The sequence below is a fragment of the Tenrec ecaudatus genome, chromosome 15 (assembly GCF_050624435.1).
Source record: "Tenrec ecaudatus isolate mTenEca1 chromosome 15, mTenEca1.hap1, whole genome shotgun sequence".
Lineage (NCBI taxonomy): Eukaryota > Metazoa > Chordata > Mammalia > Afrosoricida > Tenrecidae > Tenrec > Tenrec ecaudatus.
The window spans coordinates 25,519,076-25,537,718 of NC_134544.1; the positions used below are offsets into that span (position 1 = coordinate 25,519,076).

The 18,643-nt window shown below is 47.5% G+C and overlaps 1 protein-coding gene and 1 pseudogene across 3 annotated transcripts in view; both read right to left on the minus strand.

Annotated features, from left to right (window-relative positions):
- Nucleotides 1–7,114: 7,114 nt before the first annotated feature.
- LOC142428100 (ATP synthase F(0) complex subunit C1, mitochondrial-like) lies at nucleotides 7,115–9,391 on the minus strand (annotated as a pseudogene).
- Nucleotides 9,392–12,365: 2,974 nt separating this feature from the next.
- The window catches only part of ME2 (malic enzyme 2), a 48,966-nt gene continuing 42,688 nt past the window's right edge, over nucleotides 12,366–18,643 (minus strand). For all 3 annotated transcript variants that reach the window (XM_075532652.1, XM_075532654.1, XM_075532653.1), the window contains exons 14-16: nucleotides 16,741–16,811; nucleotides 16,081–16,179; nucleotides 12,366–13,249 (exon numbers count right to left, since the gene is read on the minus strand). In XM_075532652.1, the coding sequence (XP_075388767.1) occupies nucleotides 13,082–13,249; nucleotides 16,081–16,179; nucleotides 16,741–16,811 (338 nt within the window). In that variant the 3' untranslated portion in view covers nucleotides 12,366–13,081. The remainder of the gene's footprint in view (nucleotides 13,250–16,080; nucleotides 16,180–16,740; nucleotides 16,812–18,643) is intronic.

The following is an 18,643-nucleotide window of genomic DNA, read 5'->3' on the forward strand; positions in this document are numbered from 1 at the left end:
TCACCAGGCTGCTTGCTGGCTGCTCGTCCTGCTGGGAGGCGGCGGCGACCCGTCGGGCCGAGCGGGCTGGCTAAAGAATGCAGGCTGGGGCGTCGAGCACCCAATGGTGGGTGAATCTTGTTTCGGGCGCCATGTGTTCACACACGTGCATGCTTCCAGATGGCTTTGCGCATGCCAGTTTGCCCCCTTAAGTTAGGAAGGTTTAACCCATGGGGCCTGGAGCGGGAAAAACAGGTGCTACTGAATCAGAGTTCACACCAGCATCACCATTTGTCGTAATCCTGCAATAGCGATCATTCCACTTTCCTGTTGAAACGACAAGTCGCTGGATGGTGCAGGTTGGCTGTGCAGATCCTCCCACAGCAACTTGGGATAAAGGCCTGGAAATCTGTTCTGTTAATACTCTCCTGTGACATCCAGTAGATTCCAACTCACAGTGATTCTCACAAGGGATGAACTCATCTCTCTCTCTCTCTCCCTCCCTATGTCTTTCTTCTCGCCTGATAATCCACTGTATGAATCAGAACCGCCAAGCTTTGGGTTAGCAGGGGAGTGCTTAACCATTGCTCCACCAAGGCTCTTTCCCCATAGGATTACAGCCAAGAACACCCAATGGAAAGTAGTAGAAACTAACACCTTTGGTTGCTATGAGTCAGTCTGATTGACTGCTATGGGTTTCGTTTGTTCTTTTATTCTAATTATTCAGAGGATACAGGGAATATTTGCTTAACATCTGAAGCTATTGTACACTTCACTAGCAAGACAGAGTGTTGTCTTAGGGCTCAGGGGCGGAGCACATGCAGTCCAAGGGCCATATAAAAACCAAACTCACTGCCACCCAGCCATGCCAACTCATAGTGATCCTACAGGGCAGGCTAGAACTGGGGCTGTGGGTTTCTGAAATTATAACTTTTTAGAGGGCTAGAAAGCCTCACCTTTCTCCACTGAGCAGTTGGTGGTTTTGAACAGGTTACCTTGCAGTTAGCAGCCCAATGAGTAACCCCTATGCCACCAGGGTTCCTCGAGGGCCGTGTAAAGCTGGGGAAATCATGAAAACTAGCAAACATCACACAGCAATACTGGACCATCACATGAACCCAATTCACTGCCATCAGGTCGATTCCTGCTCACAGGGACCTAGAGGACAGGGTACAAATACTGCCTCTGTGGGTTTCCAAGACTGTCACTCTTTACGGGAATGGAACGCTGCATCTTTCTCCCAGAGCAGTGGCTGGTCACTTCGAACTGCTGGCCTTTGGGATAGCTGCCCAATGTGTCACCACTGGGGCACCAGGGTTCCTCAGCCATCCCACTAGGAGTGAGTTCATGCATGTTTAACCGTTATGGCCAACAAGGGATGTTGTAAATATTCAAATAAAAGTTTCCTAACCTCATATAATGCACAGCAGACCTGCGGGCTGCGTGGGGTGCAAAGCCTCACCTCTGCTGTGGACAGAAGGCCTGTGACCACAGCCAGGGAAACTCTGGGCTGTTTAAATTCCAGCCGGTGAACAAGTCACCGAGCGCTCCTGTAGTGACAGACATGTCACTTTGTGCTGGAGGTACTTGAGGTGATGCAGGTGTTTGGGCAAGGTCCAGATCAGGTACTCCCTCCCAGACAGAGCGCATTGGAATGTAGCTTACTGCAGATGGAGTTAGTGTAAAATGTAATATCTTACTATTTCTTTTTCCTTTTAACGAATTTCCAACTTGTTCTAGTTTCTCTTGCATTTAGCTTTCTTTGGATTGAGCTGCGTCTGTCATCGTGGCCGAAAAGTTTGTTTGTTTTCCCTTGAATGATTTGCTTAATATGAAGCTCAGGAGGAGTACATCTACAGAGGCAGCAATTAGGTTAATAGTTTCTTAGCATTAATGAGGTCAGGAGAGATAAGGAGGTAATACTAATGGATACAAAAGTGAAGAAAACATTATAAAACTGAATTGTATGATCCATGGATTACATGTCAACCAAATACTTTTAAAAAGGAAGACAGGCATTCTTTACCTTCTAATTTTGCTTAACAATATGAAGTACTGACTCAGAAGACTTGAGTTTTACTTTGGACTTGGCCCTTTTGATCAGGTTATTAAACCTTTCTGAGCTTGTTTTTCCGGTGGTAAAAGGGGTGTAATGACAACCCTTCTTGCCACAAACTTTGTTTAAAAGGATGACAACGTGTTTGATGAAAACACTTTGTAAAGTGTTATTCAAACATGAGTCATGCCAAAGCGATGGCAGGCCCATCGACAGTAACAACATGATTTATACACAGACAGGAGAGCGCTGCCTTCTCTTTTCTCTGTGAGAGGTATGTGTAATGGAATAGTGCTATTCTAGACTCAGGAAAATGCCTACCCTCGTGTCTCACCTGTAGGTCTATGTGACCTCACATGAAGGGGGAGGGTTCAGATCTGTGATCGCAAATTCAAAAAGAGTAGTGACAGGTTTCAGAGCCACCAAAGTGCTAACATGTAGCCGCCATGGCTACATCCAAATTATGTTCAGGTGTTATTGGTTCATCATTTGATTATGTGGCATCGATCACTGCCTAAACCTACATTAGAGAGAGACATTCAGACAGACAGACAGCCCTGAACTGGGTGAGATTTTGCGACTGTACAAAATAAAAAAAAACAGATATGCCCCTAGTCCTCCATTTGCTTTATGTCTAACGAGATGAGCTAATATACGCATTCTCATCAATAGCTGGAAGGTGCCCCGGTAGCATTGTGGATTACCCATTGGGCTACTTACCTCAAGGTCAGCATTTTGAAACCACCAGCCACTCCTCAGGAGAAAGATGAGATTTTTCTGCCCCAGGAAAGGTTTATTGTCTTGGAAACCCACAGGGGCAGTTCTACCCTGCCCTAGAGGGTTGTTAGGAGTCAGAACTGACTCAATGGCATCTGGACCAATAGTTGGCATCTTAGATTTCCACGAGTCAGCATGATTAGTTACAAGCTGCGAAGTCCCTTTTTGCTACTGTTTGGAAGGAGATCGGATAGCCCACAGAATGGAAAGAAAAGATGAATTCACCCAGGCAACCAGCACGGCAGCTAGTGTCTTGCTGGCCTCACTGTCTCTGTAGGGCCCTGCCATCAACACACCACCACCAGGCGTGCACGCCCTGTTCTTGGCTGCCAGAGCAGGAAGAGGAGGAGCCTCTGTCACATGCCTCCCTTCCATAGCGGGAGCTCGAACTCTGTGCCGGACCGTGCCGGGGCACACAGTGGGCAATTGTTTGAAAATAACAGCACAGCGTAGTGAGCACGTTCAAATTGGGACCTTTAGTTGAGTGCTGAACCCCGAGAGCTCCTCCCCCTAGCAATTATAATTGAGTTATGACTTATTCGTTATAATGTATAACTGTTATAATTTATTAATTATAGTTTACAATTGAGCTGTAATTTATCAATTATAATCTAGTTAGTGTCTTGTAGCATAAAAATGACATAGAGGTGACTTCTAACCTCCTCTGGCTACACTGGAAGAAGGAGCATTCAACCCATCAGCCCAAGGTTGCTGTCTAGTCAGAGGTCAGACTCGCCTCCACCCTCCAGCCTTCCTTGCCAGTTTTGACACCAATCACCGAGTTGCATGGTCCCACCTAGTCATTTTGAGTAAGTTTCACAGACAGTGCTGGAAGGGTCATATCAAATAATTCCCGGGCCCACAGGTAGGCATCACCTTAGAGAGGGCCACACTGTCGAATGACAGGTAGAAAGATTAAAGATAAAGGGGGGTGTCTCCACCAAATGCCTACCCTTAACGAATCACACACACATTAGACACCTATGGGAAAATCTAGAATTGCACATGTGCAAACTAAGGTCACCTAGGGGCAGGTGAAGGTCAACCTTCACAGGTGCGCCTGAACTTAGCCACTGGGATGGGCAGTACCCTCAACCATGGCTCCTCAAGTAATGGAAGCGATAAACGCCGGGCCCAATGGCAGTCGGTCTTTCTCGGCTCCCAACTCTGGTTCCGGGTTCCTGTCCCAATCCTCTTCTCATGTGGCTTCTCACGTGGCCATCTTCATGCGTGGCCTTGCATGCTTTCCAGAAATAGTGTGTGTACTTTGAGACGGTCATACCTGAAACTTCCCCTTCCCTCATAAAAGTGACTTGGATTTACAAAAGCACTTCTGCCGCATTCGCTCTTTCGTGTTGAGAAACAAGAACCGAGGTCAACTATCCCAGAAATCGAACAGAAGTATCTTCCACGAGGCCCTCTCCTAACATTTTTATAAGAACCTGATGCTTTGCTAGTTAACATACTGATTGCCGAAAACGGATTGTATTGCTGACTCAGAAAAAAAAACAAACTTACTGCCAGTGAGTCCCTGGGGCAGGAAGCCATCTGCTGAGGCAGCTGCTGGAGGTTCGAGCCAGAGGCACAGCTAGGGTGTGGCAGACAGGGCAGAGACCCTGGGCTCCACGTGAAGGGATGCCACTGAGCAGTTTCTACCCCATCACCAACTCTGAGAGGCCCCTCAGCGAGTTAAGGGCCTTGCTAAGCGGGTGTAGGCACAGCAGGTGATATTGTCTGACAGGGGGTTGGGGGGGTTGACACCTCAGGGACACTCTAGAAATGTTTTCTGCGGTGTTTCAGCAAAACTGGGCCCTTTTGATAAAAACGTCCCCGTCGTTAAAGGAGCCCCGATGGCGTAGTGGATTATGTGTTTCATTCCTAATCCCGAGGTCAGCAGTTAAAAACCACGAGTTGCTCTGGGAGAGAAAGATGAGGCTTTCTATTCCCATTAAGAGTGAGTGTTGGCAATGGAAAATGGGTAAAGGGAGACACTGGTCAGTATAAGAAATGAAAAAAATACTAATAATTTGTAAATTATCAAAGGTTCATGAGGGAGGGAGGGTGAAGGGGAGAGGGACAAATGAGGAGCTGATATCTTCAAGGGCTCAAGTAGAAGGAAAATGTTTTGCAAATGATGGCAACAAATGTACAAATGTGCTTGACACAATGGATGGATGGATCATGATAAGAGTTGTACGAGTCCCAATAAAATAATTTTTAATAAAAGTTAATCTTGGAAACTCACAGGGGCAGTTCTCCTCTGTCCTATGGGGTTGACATGAGTAGAAGCCAACTTGATGGTAGTGAGCTTGGTTTTCATTTGGTAGGTAGGTCAACAAAAGCGCTGTTTTGTTTGGTAAGCCCCGGATCTATGTGTCCATCGGAGTACAAGGCTAACACTCTGCAGATTGACTCTCAGAACCTTCTAGACCACTCCTGTTGGAGCTGTCATTAGGACCCAATTACATTCACACTCTTCAAATCACAGGTTAATGGCATTCTGCCAAGGACCCAAGGACCACCGGAAACCCACCTACAGTTGATCAAGCGGGTTCCTTTCCCAGTGCAGTGAGGAAGCGCACCCACCCGCCGGGGGGGAACTCTGGATGTCTCAGGAAATGGGCGTTAGAAAGCGCTCGGAATAGGATGGGACTTTTGGGGTGGGTGGAAAACCCCAAGAACAGGTGGGAGTGGGGTTCTCTCCTGATCGGGTGCTGTCCAGCCGCAGAGACAATCCTGATCGGCTATCTCAGGCAGTCTGGGAGTGTGGACTGGAAAGCTATAATTGGTGGGGAGTCATCCATCAGCATATTAGCCAGGGAAGCAGGGTATTGGTCATTTTTGTGGGTTTGGATGATGCATATGTTTTGTCTGCGTGTAGCCATGATTACAGAGGGGCTGTTTTTGTTTTGAGAAGCTGGCCTGGTCATGATCTGGGAAGCTGTCTGCAGCCAGCAAGAGCGCCCCAAGTTCTCCTGGGGTGTCACAGGCAGAGGGGTGGCCCGGAGGCTCTTCCTTCTCCCAGATCCCCAGGGAGATGAGGGAGACAGTGGGGGCTTGAAGACCTCCTCTTTGGATTGTTCGACTCTCTGAAGCAGGATCCAAGGTCACGGGCCCAGTCAGGGTGTAGGAGGATGTCAGAGGTCTGAGAGCAGGGATGAGGAAATTCCAGGCAGTATGGGGGGTGGGAGGGGTGGCTTGAAAGGGGTGACTGTGACTATGACCGTGTTTCTCTCTAAGCATGATCTGCCCCATGGGCTGTATAGGTGGGGGCTAAAAAGGATCGGGGGTTGGTCAACTCATAATGTGGGATGTTGGAGTCCTAACAAAGCCCTTTTAGTAGCTTCATGAATTTAATTCTCCACCTGTAAGAAGGGAATAGAGAAAGATGGGGCTGCTTTCCACTCCTGTAAGGGTACAGCTTCAGAAACGCAGGGGCAGCTCTACCCTGTCCTATGGGGTTGCTGTGAGTCACAGCCTCTACTCGGTGCGAAGGGAAAATATTAGCATCTATAACCCTCCAGAGAGCCCTGGGGCATTAGGACTAAAAACTTGGCTGCTAACAGAAAGGTCACTGATTCAAAGCCATTAGTGGCTCTCTTGGAGAGAAGACTTGGTTATCTGCTCCTGAAAAGATTAGTACCTAAGAAAGCCTATCAAAACAACAAATTCAGTGCCAACGAGTCCATTCGGACTCACAGAATGCTGCAGGGCAGGGTAGAAATGCCCCTGTGGAGTTCCTAGACTATCTTTATGGGAGCAGAAAGCCTCATCTTTCTTCCCATGACCACTGGTGGTTTTGAAACACTGACCTGCAGCTAACAGCCCAACTTGAAACTCAACTGTGTCACTAGGGCTCCTGCGGATGGTGGCCCGTGGGACAAACTTATTGTCATATGGGGTTGCTGAGTCACAATTGGGTTGTTGTTTAAGACAGACTGAACTTACAACAATATCTGTCTTTAAGAAACCACTCAAACCAATCCCATTGCCTTCAAGTTGAGTGCAATCCGGTGACCCTATAGGACCGAGTAGAACTGTCCCATGGGATTTTGAAGGTTGTATTTACTAGAGCAAACTGTCACATCTTTATCCCCAGGAGTGGTTGGTGGACTTGAAATGCAAACTTTCAGTTAGCAGCCCATTCTTAAACCATTGTGCCACCAGGGCTCCTAACTACTCAGTAGGTATTAGATAGATAGATAGAAATGTTGTATTTAATGGTAAAGCTTAGCACCCTCCAGCATAGGGCATGGCCTGGAGTTGAAGCAGCAGGGACAGGTCGGTGAACCCCTTGGAGCCTCACATGGCGAAGAGGATGAGGAAGGCGACCATCAAACAGAAACGCCCCATAGCCTCCCACAGGACAAAGCCAGGATGGCATAGAAGAGTGGCTGCTTGAGAAATGGTTCCTGGCATAGCTGATGATCAAGCTGCCAAACACTGTCCCAATGCCAGTCCCCGAACCAGCCACACCAGCCGTGGCCGCCCCAGCACCAATAAAGCTGTCTGTGCTGTCAACATCCAGGGAGACCACGCTGGTCTGGACCTCCCACCTGGCCACCCGGAGCAGGAGCTGCTTAGATGGGATCTCTGGTCTATTCAGGAACGAAGCAGACACAGGCCTGACGAGACCCCGGGCACAGCAGCGGACCAGAGCTGGAGGAATGAGTAGTGCCCGGTGGTCTGCATGTTTTCACTCTCTCTAGCTATTATATTTTTAACCCCCTCCACCATCACAAAATCAACATGTAATCTTTTAGTTCGTGATTCCATCGTTGAAGTCCTGGGGTATGAGGTGGAGGAGAGAGGTGAGAAAGGATCCCTTTCCTGAGGCGACTAAACAAGGAGAGAGAAGAAGTTGAGCAAGGGCGTGAAGAGAATACAGGACTGCAGTCTAGTGTTCATGGTGCAGATCAAAGTCTACGCATTTACTCCCAGGGGGCCCGTCGTGGGTGAGAATGTGGTTTTCAGGTTACGGTAATGCCAGGTCTTGAAAGTGCCCTCTACCCAGCAATCTTTAAAAACACAAGTGAACAATAAAAACAAGGGCATACAGCACTTGTGTGCATAGGAAAAGTTTACTAAGACATCTTATTAAAAGTGAATATATCACACACACACAAGATTCCTATCAGCATAGACCTTTGAAATCAATTCCTGGACCCATCTATAGTAAGCCATTTTAGGAGAAGACATCTTCCAGTGGCCGGGAATTCCCCTTTATTTGAACTTGAATCTCTGTATGCAATCTCATGCTTGAGATGTGACCAGAGAGCACACACACAAAAATAATGGCATCCATATGGCTTTAAATTCAGTTTCTTTTAAAGACCACTGGGCAAAGTAGAGTCAAACACTGGGTACACATTTTATGGTGTCAAATATTTAGCTAACAGAATTTCATCTTTCTCCCAAAGAGCACAGGATGGGTTCAAAGTGCTGACCTTGTAAGTTAGTCCACTAAGCTACTTAGCCCCCTTTCGGGTATTTGAGATCCAGGCAAACTCTCAGGCAGCATTGAGGCCACATCTGTCTCTCTGGGAGGGCTCAGACCAGACACTGTGAGACTAGGCTGCCACCAGCTGGCCCTGTGGATGAATGTCTTCACCTCTTGGTGCCTCTGTGGGGCCGGAGTCATAACCAACCTGCTGTCACTGAGTCAGTCCAACTCACGGCGACCTGCCCTTGTGGACGGAGCAGACAGCCTCATCTTTCTTCCACGGAGCAGCGAGTGAGTTTGAACAGCCCATTGTGTGGTTCGCAGTCCAATGCTTATCCCACAGCGCCACTCGGCATCCTCCGACAACAGGCACCCAGGGAGGCTTCTTGTTGAGGAAACGTGCAGATGCTGAGAACTCACAGACCAGCACCTGGCAGGGAGTAGGATGTCCTTATCTGCCTAAAACTGTTCATACGAACACCGTGAGACTTTAATGACTATACAGAAACCAGCGAGATGCTAGCATGTTCATGTAAGATTAGGGGGGGAAAAGAACCCCAAACATCAAACTCACTGCTATCAAGTGATCCCACTCAAAGCGACCCTCCAGGACCAGGCAGGACTGCCCTTGTGAGTGTCTCAGGCTGTAACTCTTTGTGGGAGAAGAAAAGTTCATCTTTTTCTGGAGGAGCGGCTGGTGGCTTTGAACTGCCGGCATTGTGGTTAGCAGTCCAAGGTGTAACCACTCCACTATCAGGGCTTCCAGAGCGCCCACGATCAGGAAAGCAAGGGAAAATACTCTCTCTAGAAAATACACGGAAATACTTAAAACTGAGACACCCCCCCCCAACACACACACAAATGGTCCCTTAGTCTTTAAAAGCAAGTGTACAGAATGCCTTGGCAGAGAGGCACAACTTCCCCCAAACAACAAAGTTGTTAAGTTTTGACTTGGAAAGACAAGGCTAAATGGGCAAAGGGGAATCTTGGCAAGGAAGTGATCCAGAAAGATTCCAAGTGGTCAAAAGTCATTTGACGCCGTGTGGAGACTTCCTGCGACTGAACTCGAACTCACGTCCACTTTGTGCCTCTCTCGTTTCTCTGAGGGAAGCACGATTTTCCTCCGCAAAGACCATGACTGCTTTAAATCCTAATCCCAAGCCTATCTCAACTCCAGGCAAGGATCAAGGGTATCCGGCACTAAGCATCTTGTCCTAAGACCCACCTGAATTCATTGAAAAAGAATCCGCGTGTCTCAAGTACTGAGATGTTTTTCATGTGCTTCTCCCTCCCCCAATGAGCTCTTCTGTCCGTTGACATAGAAAAACTTACCCTCATCTCAGAGGGGACAGTTTTCTGACGAGGCGCGCTGGTGGCTTGGCTTAGTGGTTGTGCTGGGCTGCTAACTGCAAGGTCAGCAACTGGAAACTTCCAGCAGCTCCTTGGGCGAGACAGGGCTCTCCACTCCCCTCCAAGTGACAGTCTCGGGGTTCTACCCTGCCCAAGGGGGGCCCTAGGGGTCGGCGTGGATGCCAAGGCAGTGGGTTGGTTTTGACTTTTGGATTAACCACCTTTATCTGTTGATCGGGGGGGGGGGGGGGGACTTCTCGCCCTGAATCCATCCCAGCTCACATCACACGCCTCTCCAAAGAGCAACAGCAATGGGGCATTCACCCAAACCCCATCACTGCTATTCAGCCGATTCTCACGGCGACAGGGTAGAGCTGCCCGGGCGTTTCTGAGGCTGCCTGTCTTTGGGCACAGAAAGCCCGAGCCTTTTCCCGTGGGGTTACCGATGGTTTTCAAGTACTGTCCTTGCGGTTAGAGCCCAGTGCGTAGCCTGGCACCAGAACTCCCAGCTCGCACATGAGGGGAGGGGGGTTAATGAAATGTCTGACCAGATGGACCCAAAATGTTCGACATATCCAAATGGCCCTTGGCAGAAAAACACGTTCCCATCTAGCACACCCACAGGGGCAGTTCTACACCCCTCCAGTCGCTATGAGCTGGCACTGACTTGGCGGCGAAGTCGATCCTCCCCTCTCCCATGCCCCTGGGTTACCTTTCTGCTACCTGAGCACCCTTTGTCTTCATGCGTGGACAGCTCTTTTGTGAACATATAGAATCCTCTTTGTTTGGGAGGCTGATAGTTTAGAGAAAGGTCAAAGGATAGTAAGTCCTTCCACCAAAAAAAAAAAAGAGAGAGACAGAAGAAACCAATATTCATTTTGGTTCTCATAAACTTCCTATAAAGATGGATTGCAATGCGCAGAACTGTCCTGGGTCAGAAAAGAATTTCAGAGGAGCTTTTTTATGAGAACCCAAGTATCTACTGTCCAGCACGGATTCCTTACGGCATTCCACACTGCTCCCTGACGGACAAGACCACTTGTATTCTGTGGGCTGAGTCTCGGGCCCTACCCACGACCCACTGGAGCCCAGAAATCTGTCAGATTCCAAGATGGTTCTTCCCGTCGATTCAAAGGCAGTGATGGCCGGGGTGGGCAGCGTGATGCTCAGGATCACAGGTAGTCTGGTGGTGGGAGGGGGGCAGTGGGGAGCAGCAGCAGCATTTTACTGTAGGATAACTGGAGGCGGGCTTCGGGTGAAACATCCATCCTCTAACATGTTATCTGCCATCTTGAAATGCCTTCCCATTATGCTTAACCTTTCTCACCAGGTGCTGCTGAGCTTATCCTGACTCCGAGATGTCAGCGTAGAAGTGCGCTCCACGGGTTCTTTAAGGGCTAGTTATTTCATTTTATAGCAGATTGCCAGGCCTTTCTTCCAAGTGCTTCTGGGAGGGATCACGCCTCCTAGCACTCACTTGGCGTCCAAGGGCACTACTGCCGCCCCAGGCAGGGACCCTTGGTCTGGACGACTGCCCCGTGTGTTTCACGGACAGGTAGTGGTGCTGCCGGACGGTAAGAGCATGTGCTCACACGTCCTCCTAACTTTGACAGATCGATTCACAGAAACCTCTTCTCTTCTCAAAAGGGTGGCAGGATGGACTATGGCTGGGTTTCTGAATGTTCCCTCGGCCAGGTTAATGACCGCAGAGAAAGCCACTTCGTTTTTCACCTTGATGGCATATGGCGCCCCCCTCGATGCTCACCGCTTCTGCCCGAAAGCATTTCCCCAGGAAGACCTGGCCATCGGGTCCCACTAGGAACATTTCTGCCTTGGCCTGGAGGGCCGCCGAGTAGGGGCAGGCTTGGCAGCACCCAGCAAGAAGTACTTGCAAAATTAAACAAAAACCAAGATTTCACACAGCAAATATTGTTAGTAGCATTTTTTTGAGGGGCAACAAGAGTAACATGGAAAACAAACATTTCATCTTCAATGGAAAAACTAATTATGTCTTAGTTGGTTACTTTATGAATCAGATTTCTTAGAGCCGAACAATAGCATCTGCAACACTGCACAGAGCAGCAGCATCTGCAACATCTTACAAGATACGTGCTGTTCAGATGTGAAGCACACTCCACCGAGAGGTAGAAGCAGAAAGAACCACCCCTACACGATGTAGGTTTTCTAGACCAGCACGTTCGCATATGTCAGTGAGCCAATGACTGGAGAGAAGAATTAAATAAGGTGCATGCTGACAGTGCTATGAATAATTTTTGTCGTGAACATTCTACAATGAGCAACTGAAAATTTTGTTCTCTCAGACCAACTGTAATGCTTCAAATTCGTTTAGGATTTTCTTTTTAAACTCTGCAACATGTAAGCTACATGAGAAACCAGGTGTTTGCCAATTAATCCATTTTACGAGGATGGCAAGTGGCAATTTCCTGATTGGAATACTGCATCATTAACTAATGCTATTTACAGGAAAGTATCACAGGAACATTCCAGAATTCCCTCAAGTAACAAGAGAACATCGTTGCTAGCAGGGTATGGCCCCTCCAGCGAGACAGGACTCATTCGATATGAAGCACATAACCAACTTGTTTTAAACAATTACAACTACCCCAGTCACGATTTGTGCATCAGGTATGCTAAGTATACCGCATCCTTAGACTCATCCAGAAGTACTGGAAATGTTTTCTACAATAAGCAAACTTAAATTTTCAGTTGGGCAAAAAACAAACAAAACAATCGAGGCAATTAAATTTCAGAGATTGCTTTTATTAAATAAAAGTTACACTATGATTTTTATATACCGCTAAACAATGACTCCTGCGCGTCTAAAGGCAGCGGGAGTTCCCATTTCCCTTTCACAATGCCATCTGCATTTAGATTTGGAAAATGGTGGGGTACAATTTTTTCCATACGTCCCTGTATCTGTCCTGGGTAAAGGGACTTGGGAGCAGGACGGAAAACAAAGCAGAAATGGAAGCACATTTTCAGACACTGACAATAATGTTTCCTTACAAGTTGGGCCTACTTGGCTGCTTCCCAACATTTTTGGTACTCTCTTCCACACAAATGCATCTCGGTTTTGGAGACCCCAGGAGACCTGGTGGGGAGGATGCTGGCCCAGCACGGCACACAGCAAACTGCTGTGGAGCACGAGCAAGCACTCGAGCGACGGCATTCCCAGACCACCTTCATGTCTCTCTGCGGAGGCACTGGCTACACGGAAGACTCAAAGTCTCGGGTTATGGGATGGCAGGGTGCTGGGGGGCAGGAGCAACAGCCAACACATCAACCCCCAAAAGATGTGGAGATGCATGGTCCCCAAGAAGACAAGCACAGTGTTGAGGGAGAAAAAATCAGAGGGGGAAAAAAAAGCCATACATTTGATAACATTATTTCTTTTGTTTTTGTCTAAAAAGTGGGGAATCTCCTTCAGGTGAAGCAGCCACCACAGGTGTGTACACCTAGTCTGCCAGCTGGGGCGGCTTCGCAGCCGACTCGGGCCACTCGTACACGTCGGGAAGCAGGGACTCGTAGGTAGTCCGCCACAGTCTTTCTCGGACAAACTTGGCCTTGTCCTCGGGCTCAGGGTGCCGGAAGGCCATCTTCTTAGCATACAGGTATTCTATAACCTGGGAAACACACCAGCAGCACGATGATGACGCCAACAAGAGAACATGATAGATAATGCTTATCAAACAACATTTCTTTGACTCATTTTTTTTTAAATTCAGAAACTATATGTTGGATATAAAACTGATGATTTAAAATGGAAACGGCCACCTCGTTCACAATTAAAATTTTAAAAAAAATAAACTACAGACAGTTTACAGACCATAGGTTACCCCCACTTTTCTGTGCACATGGGTTTTCTCTGTACAGTGAGGCTCCTCACTGGGTTGCCCAGCGCAGTGAGAGACTAAGTGATGAAACGCAACAGAGTCTCCATTTCACCCCGAGGCATCAATCATTTCCCCCGTTTCAGTTATCTTTGAATTAGTAAACCCAATTAGGAAATTCATGAAAAAGAGGAGAACAGCCAAGGAAATACCAGAAAACATAATGGAAGGAAACACAGAGTACCAAACACAAATACATATGCTTCACATTGTAATAAACAATACCTCAACACAGACAAACCTGGTTGGGAACTGATCAACTATATTGTTTGCTAAAAACGAAGCATTCCAAGCTGTCTCGGAAGCAACAGATGGGATGGTGACTAAACAGTGGAGAGCAACTAGTCACCCTTGGGGAAAAAAGATATTCCCCTGTCCCACATTATACATTAAATCACATCTCAACTAAGGACTCACAACACTGTATGTCAGAATACACCGCTGGATATATTTGGAAGTGTGAGAAATTCGCTTTATGAAAATTAAGAATCCAAAAAACAGATAACGTAATTTCTTAGAAAGCACTTAAAGAATGGCATGCCCGCAAATCCCAGGAAAGCAAATTAATAAAAACGAGACGTGGGGAGAAAACGACAGCATAGCAAACAGAAGGAGCACAGCCCTTAATCTATGTAAAATATTAAAATAAAACCCCCCAAACCTGTGGTCATAGAGTTGATTCTAATTTCATGGAACGGCCAGCCGTCTCCTCTTTCTCCAAAAGAGCAGCTGGTTGGTTTGAACCACTGACCTTCTGGTTATGCATTGGCCAAAGCCACCCTGCCACCAGAGCAACTTAATTAAAAAAAAAACAACGCCTTCACAAGCCAATAGCAGAAAGGACAGATACTTTCATACAAAAATGATTGAAAGCCAAGAATAAGAAGTTCACGTAAGAACGACGAAGGGGTTTTAGTTTGTGAAAAAAATGGAATTAAAAAATGGACCTTTTCATAAACATTTGAAGTGCCTCATAAAAATGTTTAATAAACACACTAAAAAACTGCTCATTCCCACTTAAGTGCTTTAAACAAAAGTAATACGTAACGAGTTACTTGGCTTTACATATTAGGAGCCTCAGTCCATTATAAGGTGCCCTGGTGGCATAGTGGTTATGTGTTAGGCTGGCCACTAGCTCAAAAGTTCAAAACCACCAGCCGATCTGCAGGAGAGCAGCAGCTTCCTACTCCCATAAAGCGCTGCAGCCTCGGAAATCCATGGGAGCAGTCTCCCTGTTGCCCAGGTCCGCTGTGAGTGGGCACTGAGTGGTAGCTCACTGAGCTGCTGGCGGAGGGGCCAGCCGAGTGGCGAGCAGTTACTCCAGGGGAGAGCCCGCTCCCGCCGAGAGTCGCTGACAGGCTCAGACACCCACAGGGGCAGTTCTGCTCTGCGCTGCGGGGCTACTGAGCCTTTCGGAACTGACTCCTTGTTGGTGGGTTTGGCGTTTTGGTTTTCAAGCACAGCAATGCCGTCTGTTCTTTTAAGCAGGAAGTTATTTTTAGGAAAACCAATCACACATGCATGTAAATACTTATCTATAAGAATGTTCACTACCCAAAAAAAGTTCACTACGGTATTAATTCTTGCAATTCCAAGACTAGTTAGGGCACTGCACAAGGGGGGAGATGGGGGGCGAAGACCACGTCCACCGAAGAAGAAAATGGCCTGGCATTGCCTGTGCCAGTGAGTTCACAGGTTCTGCCGATGCGTCTGCGCCACTCACTGGGATGCCTGTCAGCGTCTGTCAGCACACGACTGTAAAAGAGCATGGACTTTCCGACAAACGTTTGGAAGCTCCCGCACATTAACCAACACCCTAGAACAAACAAACTGAAAAACTTCAATGTCCCAGGAGGGAAACAGTTCAACACATTGTGGTATTAACCGCCAAAGACAACACCGTGCAGCCCAGTAATCCTACGGACAGTCAATTACCGACTTACACGGGAAACGATTTATCATATGCTAACCGGCAAACACACGGCGTGAAATCTGTCCTCAAACAAGGTCAGGGGACTGCGCATGTGAGCACGTGTGTGTCCATGCGTCTACAGTGAAAAAGAGACTCCACAAAAAAACCAAGCTCGCTGCCGGTGAATTCCTTCTGACCGCGAGCGACATCAGAGCTACAAACCCAACCTTCTAGTGTGAGTCACAGTCTCGTAGCAAAAACGCGTCACCGAGTCCGTTCTGACCCATAGCAGCGACTCTACGCACACGGACTGCAGCACTGCCTAGGCCTGTGCCAGCCTCACAGCTGGCCTGGTCTCTGAGCTCCCTGCTGCAGCCACTGTGTCAACCCATGGCGGGCGGCCCTTCCACGCGACCAAGCAGGGAGCCCTTCTCCAAGGACTGCTCTCTCCTGACATGTCCACAGGGTGGCAGACCACGCCTCGCCGTCCCTGCCTCGCAGGAGCACTGGCCATCCTTCTTGCAAGAAAAGGGCAGGTGACCTAAACTGTCTCCGTGGCACCCTTTCACGTGCCCCACGTACCCATGATGAACTGGCATCACACGCAGCGCGACAAGGCTACTGGGTTCCGTGGGCAGAAACGAGCACTTACTTTAATGGCGATGTTAACAGAAACTTCCTGAATATTCGCAAGTGGAGGGTAGAGTCTCCCTTCCAACAGTTCTTTCTCCGTCAACTGGCCGGTCAGCGCCTGCAGTGGGAGAGAGCATTTTCCTTCTGTTTACAAAACCCCGAGTCATGAGGGCCTCATAACATGGGAAGAGCGTTGGGAGAGCAGAGACCAGTTGTAGGTACGTGAGGCACTTCAACCACTGCAGAATCATCACCAAACCCGCTTGAGAGACTACCTCTTAGAGACTCGAACTCACGCAGCGCGTGGCATAACGAGGGCCACAGCAGCTACCATGAAAGCTGATCATCTGAGCCCCCAAAATGATGAAAAAAGATAGTGGTAGATACAACCTAAAAAATAAAGTCGATAATGTAATATTTCTCTTCTTGTTTGTTTTCCACAAGCCCCGTCTCGAAGTCTAGAATCCCAGCAGACTAGCACTCCAAAGAGACCAGTCCTCTCCTACGGCGAAGCGCAGTTACGTGTTCCTGTGGGATCACAGTCGGCTACCTGCAGGCATACAAGTGGGCCGTGCACGGGCTTCACTTTCAAAGGCTGCAGTGTGCACCACAGATTTAATTCTCGTTCTACATTGAAGGGTCATTACCTTTCTTAAGACAACCACATTTCAATCATTACCTTCGCCGCTTCCAGGAAGACAGTGTTACAAATGTGCCGGGTGCCACTGAGAATGACGGCGAGAGCCACACCTGAAATTCATTTGAGAGAGCTTACTTAGAAAAGGCACGTCTCAAGTTATGAAGTTCTTAGAAAAGGAGATGAAGACATTCTGAGATTTTAAGGAAATAAATGGTAATCCACCCCCCAAAACAGAAATCTTAACACATGACAGAATCAACTCATCATTCTTTTCCACGGAATGAAACGACTTTAGAATTATCAAATGGCTTTTCTCCATTAATTAAAAAAATTCTAAATACTATAAATGCACACAATTCCCCCAGGCTTCTAACAAAAGACGGTGGTTCCCAGCCTTCCTCTGCCCTCCAGCTCTCTGGCACGCCAGCCCTTTCAGTCCTGCGGACAGAAATACGCATGCTTCTCCCGCTCCCTGTCACACATGCCTATTTCCTGATTGTTCTTTTTTAAGTTTTAGAAATTATTTATTGACTCTTTCCTGTAGGAAGCATGTATTTAACCCTTCCACATTTCCACTCTTCTTCCCCAGACAGCATAATTTTTGGTTCAATCAATATCCACCATTTATATGTATTATCACTTCACATACTCTCAAATTTGACTTTCTAGAACAAGTCTCAGCTGAAGCCTTCTTCTGTCTGCTCCAGTCTGGCCTAGCTGCCCTCCCTTCCTGACCGGGAGCTGTCATTCTAGAGAACCCTTTATAAACCCCCAATGCTTACTCACTCCCCGTCCTCGTGTTTGGTGTGGCACATTCCCCTGAGGCTTGCCGAAAACCAGTTAGAATCAATTCAAAGGCAGTGGTCTGGGTTTGAGGTTTTTTCTTTTTTAATGTGTGGAAATAAATTTGTGGACTGTCTTCTACTTCTCTCGACTTCAAGACTTTGGGTTTAGCACTCTAGATTGGAAACCAGGTTCCTTTAGAACAGCGCGGCTTTATTCCAACATCTCCTAGCTCCGGTGTTGGTGAGAGGGCCATGCCCATCTGAGTCCAGAGCCTTCCAGGTATCCCACATCTGCAGGTGTGGCCCTCACGTCCTGAAGCTCCCTGTGATCTGCCTTCGGGGGCTATTTTCACCCGCCCCGCAAGGCCCTTGGTGAGCCCTTTTTCTCTGGAAACGTGGCTCTCTAGACGCTTGCAACATTCGGACAAGTGACCTTTTGGGACAGTCCTCCAGTTTTCTTCTTCCACTTTCCCTTCTGTTCTTGGCTTTATTTCTAGGCAATTACCTCAGTTTTCTTCTAACCCTGCTACCATATTTTCCATCATTTAAAGGTGTATTTCCAAGAGCTAGAGATACATTTTCTTTTGCCTCAAGTAAGATCTTGATAGTGTTTTCTTTTGTTAAAAAACGTTCCCACTCTCTAATACAACCCCTGTTCCCGTGCCTTCCCCTCCCCAAGTTGCCTTTCTCTGTTTTTTCTGTCTTTAAATTCTTTTGTGAAGTAAATTCTAGTAAAATCCTCCAGAGAGCTTTCAGAGAATATTGCAACTTTAAGGGGGAAAACCACAAAGGTGTAAGTCAAGGACAGTTGAGGGATTTGACCATAGTCTAGCATGAGTTCCTTATTGGGGGCAGGGCGGATGAAAGGGGGAAAAAATCATTAAAGAAAAAATAAGTTTCTTTATACCTCAATCTAGATATATTCTGAACATTTTCAGAAAGCTAGAGAGAAAACGTAACACTGTTATGGAGAAGGAGCCAGTATATAAAGGACGTCGGCTGAATCTCACTGACAGCAGCTTTGTCACCAACCACACTGGATGCTGAAAGGGATGGAGGCAGGCTTTCTAAGGTGTGAGGGAAGTGGCACTTACTGAAGCTGCTTCTTTGCCAGACTTTCAGGGGAGCGGAAGCAGGTAAAAGTGAATAAAAACAAG